Here is a 7025-nt window from a genome sequence, read left to right on the forward strand (position 1 = left end):
TCATCATCATTTATTTACATAGTGACAGCAAATTCCATAGCACTTTACAATTGGGACTTTGTCAAGACCAGAAGAAAGTGGTCCCAGAGGAAGCATCTCACTGTACAGATATAGTGAGGCAGGGGACATTAATACATTATATTATAATAATACAGACAGTTACTACAGGCTTTACTATCTTCCAGGAAATTGTTTTCATTTTAACCCAAATCATATTAATGCAAGAGGATGAAACACTGCATTGCTAAACTCTACCTCCTAGGAAGTATGTAGATAAATAGACAAGATTCAATATAGTGCATATTAGAATCATACAATAATATTTGCCTTGCACTGATTGCCTTAAATCTTGCCATTGTGGCATCTATACTATAGACCTGTACTTGGGTTATTGATTGTGTGTTGAATATGAAAAAGGATTCTTGCAGCATTCTCAAGAACAAAGTATAAATTCCAGAATATATGCATTATCTATCTATCTCTTCTTCGATTGAAGATAGGTCACAACCGAGTCCTATTTGGAATTTATAATATCATAGAACAGAATATTTGTGTGTGTGCAGAGCTGGTGTTTGGAGGAAAAAGGGGGTCCCACATGTCCGTCTGTTGCAGAAGAATACAAATAAGCACATTATTGGAAAATTCAGAAATGACTGCTTCAAGAGGTGGCTGTGCTGCTAGACTAATATTGGAGAGGACAAATGGAGAGGAATATTTCTTCCTGCCAAGGCAAGAGAGTCTGACAGAACCAAGTGAAGAGTGAGCCCGGGAGTTTAAAAAGCTTCTTCCTTCTGCACTTTCTACTTTGTCAGATGGATGCTAGTAGCAGGACTGTACCCGATAGAGCTTCAGTTCCATAATCCACAACATAACTGGAAAACTGTATTATTAATTGGGAAATATTTTTGTTTTAACTCTTCTGCAGCAAAAAGCTGTCAGCCTAATTAAGAGCTGTGTCAATGGCCAAGGTAAGCTGAGGGATGCAGGGATCTGACTGTAGAGAAAGGTTTGCAAAGTTTGTCTGTTTGGGCTATCTGGGATTGGCTGTGTCAACATGAGTTTAAACGGACAGTAGCTTCTACTAAACTGAATGAGCTGTGTAAGAATGAAGCTTTGCCTCTGCTGGTGAGGTCACTTGGCTCAGAAGCATATGGTCAACATCCAAAGAAATCATTGGCCATTGCGAACATACAAAAAAAACAACAACAAACAAACACAAAACAAAAACCTTCCACCAGTAATACCCAAGACAAGCAGTGGAACAGACACGCGTTCAGTCTCCAGACTGGCAGAGAGGAGAACCGATAACATGGGATGCCCAATTTTGGACCAGTCCTTTCTTAAATGAATATGCCCCCATTGTATAGGTTACATGGTGGGCATCACCACATTATCTACAGTCAGCTAGTCCTGAATCTTGCTCAATTTTTAATGTGTATTACATTCCGTTCAGAACTCTATGGAAAAGCTACAGACAGTCTGTGTACTCTAGCTTCAGAAAACAAGGGAGAACCCAGGAGGACCCCTATTAGCTATATTGTTATGGTTATACTTTATTAGGAAACTGTTGTGCAAAGTGGACAACCTCTTTAAGCTGTATTTGAGGAAAAAGGGTGGCATCTTTCTACATGCGAGTTTAATAGTTTCTTTTTTGATTACACTATTTAGAAACCTTTGAAAAGGAAAGTTAAGAGATGAAAAAATAGAATAAAAATAATGGAATAAATAATTATCAATATTCTAGAGTATGAAAATTAATCAACCTTCAAAAGTAAACTGATTGTTTATCAAAATGGTAGCTTCTGACACTGCAATAATGAAGGGAAAGAGGCCAGTTAAAGCACACATAAGGGTAAATTTATCAAGATGCGAGTTTGAAAAAGTGAAGATGTTGCTTATAGCAACCAGACTCTAACTATCATTTATTTAGTACATTCTACAAAATGACAGCTAGAATCTGGTTGCTAGAGGCAACATCTCCACATTTTCAAAGCTGCAGCTTAATAAATTTACCCCATAGTGTTTCCTTGCGTGAATGTTAAATGCTACCCAAAACTAAAAAAAAAAAAAATGTAGCGTTCAGTAGAAGAATATAGAAGATACAAAATCTTATTTACCTGCACACTGGAGATACCCGAATTCAGTGGGTTCCCCTGATGTCTGTAACTGTCCACCATAAGAGGCTGTCTCTCTTGCACAGGCAGACATTTTTCCAAACTTATAGTGCAGTATTTGAAACTTCCCCCACACTCCTGAAATCCCTATGAATAAGTCATTCAAAAAGGATGGACATGAACTACACTGGTGCCTATTTGTAACTTTGTGCAAGATATGTTTAAGTGCATGTATGTGAATCCTGTTTTGGGAAGCAGGGACTAAAAGTGCAAGAAATCTCAAAATGATTTAGGATAACATATAGAACATGAAGGATTAATGAAAATACAGATGTAAAAGAAAAATACTGTATATTATATTTTAGTCTGTGTGTTGCAATGTTATTAAGCCTTAAGGCACCATTATTACATTTTAGTGTTTAAGCTTTTCATTTATGTAACTTAAGAGGACAAAACAAGAAATATCTTCACTTTAAAAAAAAAACCAAAAAAAACATATTTCAAAAAAGGTCATAAGTGGTAAATCAAAGTATGTAGTTTAAAAAATATATATTTTTTCCCCCATCTTGCTCCGCATTGTAGTAGATGAAAGTTTCTTGCACTTGGGTTTTACTCTCGCCTCAACTGCTTTCCAAACTAAAGCTACATGCTGCACAGCAGTCAAGTACAAACTTGACAAGCTTAGAGCTTAACAGAGCTGTAGCCAAAATATTTCATTCAAAATGAAGCAAGGTTTGGCCTTTGCTCTAAAATGTAATCACCCACAGTTAGACTTACCCCAGAAGGAGGCAAGACTCTTAGCCCTGGTCTCTGTAGAATGATTTTAAAGACTAGAGCAACGTTACATGCACACAGTTACATAACAATATTACAAAATTCCATACAGTAAGAATGATAAATGAAGCAAGGTTATAAAAATGCTAAAGGTTATGAAAATGCTTGTTCATTTTTAAGTATTCAAAGCAGGAAAAGCACCATGGGACGCTTTAGGAAGAACTGCCCACCAGAATAGAACTCATAAAAGGAAGTATAGTGTCAGAGCATGCAATATAGGAAGTGACATAATCACACTCCACCAGTTTTTAAGAGTTTAGCTAAAACTTAAGCTATAACAAACTAGAGATACTTCCTGTTTGTGGATCAGACAATGAAAGCAGTGTTTAAACAGATTTGCACCTAAATGCATTTTTGGTAAATAAATCTTAATATATACATTACCAACATTCACAGTTGCATTTGTAAAATTTGCCATAAATTGAGATGTTTGAAAAGAGGGGCTAGACAAGTTTACATTAAAACTTCAATAGATTCTGAAGGGTTCAATGGGCGAGTGATTCACATCAGATCTACAATGTTAGATTTTTGTGGAAGGTACTGCTTATGGTGACTGTCAAAATCCCATGTTTAAGGAAATTTTTATTATTGATTTCATTTTAAGGGGCCTATTTACTAATCTGTTTTTCCAGCAAAATCTCCTGAAAACAGCAGTTTTGGGGAAGTCACATTTTAAAGCAAAGTTGTCATTTATTAATAGGGCATCACAGCAGATATTGTATATATCTGTCGCTTTGCCTTTTTCTTCGAATTCTAAAGCAGTCCCCATAGATGTCTATGGGGACTGCTATTTTGCACAGTTTAATATGTTCCAAAAATGAAAGATTTTCGGAACTTGTGCACGATGGCCAACACCAGCAATTAAAGCCTATAGGAAATACATTGCAGTAGATGGATCTTCAAATCCCTCACCGCAACTTAACTGCTCTCTCATCCAGTCACTATCGCAAAGGTGGTCACTTTGCAATGGTGACCATAGAAAAGATAGGATACAGGTCTTCGCAGGAACAGCAGTTTTTCATCACTGCTGTTTCTGTTGGAGATTTTTAGTAAATACTCACGATATTTCAATCCTTATCGTTGTGATAAGGATTGAATGGGATCGTGGTTAAAAAAGCGGTGATTAATAAATATGCCTGGAAGTATGGTACTTAACAGGTATGAAATGTTGCAGTATCATATTGTCAATATAAGTTTCATTTACGTACTGATCGGACAGAATTTGACATAATGACAATATGTGGCTCATAAACATGGCTCCCACATCTTATTTTTCCACTTTGCAAAATATTCTTGAAATCGCAATTTTGCTAGAATATTTCATATGCGATTGGGTTACCAGGACTTTTGGGAACGTTTCTATTACAATGTTATAGCAGTTGGTACCCCAAATTAAACAAGGTGTATTCTATATAGATTGAGAAAACTTCATGTCAAATTTGTGTACTTGTCTAAAGCTTCTAAGAGCCCTGGTCATAAACAAGTAAAGAATGATGTTCTGTCGATGGGTCACACAAAAATTAAAAAAAAAAAAAAAAAAAAAAAGAGTGGCCAGTGATATGATAAAGTGGTAGCGGAATGGGTGGCTGATCCTGAAAGCCATTGAATAGCAGGCAGACGATTGCAGCTAAGTAGTAATATACTTAAAAATCATATTATAAAAAATAAATAACACATATGAACATGAAAACCTTTAAATACACGCTGTAACATTTTAAATGTACAATATAAACAGGAAATAATGTAAACTAATCAAAAACAATTGTTTCATATAGATGGACAACCCTCTGCTCTCTAGTTACCGCCATATGTCAAACATTATTGTGCTTGCAGCGAGGGGTCATTGGTGGATTCCTAACACCCACTGACTAACCAGTCTTATGAAGGACAATTTAGGCAGATTCTCGGGGTATAAAATTGCCTGATAACTGTATAAATCTATACTCTTAGCTACATGGCAAATGTAATTCTCAATAATATGAGAAGTTCTGTAGAAGCTTGAAAGCATATACATTAAACTGCTTAATTTTATGTCATGATAATAAATGACACAAATCATGTACACTGATGTCAAGCAAAGCAGTGTGATCGGAGTGTGGTACATTGTCCTTGCAGATGTTAATATAGATGGACAACCCTTATTTCAAAGAGACTTAGAAATAAGTTTTAGAATTACAACATTTTAGAAAATTAAGAACAGTGTGCCAAAACGAAGACCTCTGTAACTCATTACTAAAGTAGCATAGATTAAGCTCACAAGTTGCTCTTCTGCAAACTTTCACTGGACCCTTTTAAAATGATATTTCTATAGGGATGACCAGATTACTCACAGCATACAAATACATAGAAATAGAATATGTTCTTACACCCACCAATATTCATGAAAGTTTATTGAATAGACTCAAATGCCATCTTTGTCACTAGAACAAGGACAACTAAAGATGTAACTAAACTCTGTCCGTCCATCAAAATATTCTGAATATTTCAAGACTTCAAGAATCTGCTCAGCATAAAACAAATGAGATTTGTGACATTTCTATGGTCTGATAGTCATGTGCTGTAATGAACTGAGGGAGGACTTGATACCTCAGCAGTAAAATAGTCATAACTACAGTACCACATATGTGATCACTGATAGTGAATGGTTAACGCTGGACACTTCCGGTTGGTTAAAAACTTTAAATGGAGACACCCTGAGGCACACACCCTGGGGAGATTTCATCAACTGTCTTGTATACTAAGGGGAAACCATTTAAGAACAGGGACCCCCACCACGCCCTATAAAGCAATGCATCAACTTTTACTTACTTCAGGTCCTACAAAGGGTATTTTTTATCTAGAGGTTTTATCTCCGTGTATGTTTGAAACAGAATTGCCTGTATGTTATTTTTTATTGCGGTTTATCAATGGCATTGACAGATGCCTCCAGTCTCGTTTGGTATCTACACACAGCAACCATAAGCGCTGTCACTTTTAAAATGTCTTACGTTTCTCCACACTGATAAGGTATGAAATGGGAATGTGTGTGTGTGTGTGTATGATATATATATATATATATATCTCATACGTGTATATTAAACTATCACTTTCGACGAGAGGTAATACCAGAGGTAGAAAGTTTTCTACAAAAACTAAACGTTATAAGAATCACATGAATGACAAATCAAAATACCCTATTAGGACGTGTAGCTATTATTTAGCAGCCATATTGTACGACCCCAATGCTATATGGATTAGCTCTCTCAAACGCAGAAATTCAAGGCTCACGGTAGACAACAAATGCACGAAAAATGGCGCAAAAGTGCATTAGACGACTACTCAATGAACGGTAGTAATGAATGTCCCTATGGGTAAAAAATTATCACTTGTTTAAACTTTTGTTCCGCAATTGTAGCACATCAGACAGCTAGTTGCAGTTTGAAGAGATACAGTGACACGAGCAAAGTTTCGGAAAGAAAGAGAAAGATGCGAGGAATGAACTCACTGTTTTTGGCATTATGGCTGATTGTAAGTTCTCTGTAACTTGTCTTTTGTAGATATCAGCTTCTCTCCATACAGGTCCGATAGAAGGCGGGATATACAGGGGGATTACAGTGTCTATGAGCCGGGGTGTCTGCCTGTAACAATGTGATTCTTCGGCTAACGGAACACTAAAGTCTCTCTACTAACCACACCCAGGGAAATGAAGACATGGCACAGAAAATGGGCTCACTGACTCCTCCTGCTTGTCTGCCTCAGGGCCTCCTATCACCAGCCCACAGCTTCTCATCGCTAGCGTTGGAAAGAGGCTTGTAAACTGGGTGGGTGTTAAAAAATACAAAGTTATAAGAGGCTTGTTCAACGTATAGAGAGACCCTGTTCCTTTTAATGATCTGATTTGTTATAAATGAGAATTCTCGTTGAGGTCAGTGTTGTTAACATCCTGGTCGACGTTGTGCCGTTACACTATGTAGAAGATGGCAAATACACTTTATTTTTATCTAATAAGTAATTTTAGAAAAAATATTTATAGTCTTAACGACAAACTTTACTTTTTGAAGCCTTTGTATTAATGTACACGTTTCCATGCTTTTAAAG

The 7025-nt window shown here is 36.5% G+C and overlaps 1 protein-coding gene across 1 annotated transcript in view; it reads right to left on the minus strand.

Annotated features, from left to right (window-relative positions):
• MSN (moesin) overlaps window positions 1–6635 on the minus strand; it is a 90594-nt gene extending 83959 nt beyond the window's left edge. The window contains exon 1 of the mRNA XM_075184560.1: window positions 6433–6635. Within this exon, the coding sequence (XP_075040661.1) occupies window positions 6433–6444 (12 nt within the window). The 5' untranslated portion in view covers window positions 6445–6635. The remainder of the gene's footprint in view (window positions 1–6432) is intronic.
• Window positions 6636–7025: the final 390 nt, after the last annotated feature.

Source organism: Mixophyes fleayi, chromosome 9, assembly GCF_038048845.1.
Source record: "Mixophyes fleayi isolate aMixFle1 chromosome 9, aMixFle1.hap1, whole genome shotgun sequence".
NCBI lineage: Eukaryota > Metazoa > Chordata > Amphibia > Anura > Limnodynastidae > Mixophyes > Mixophyes fleayi.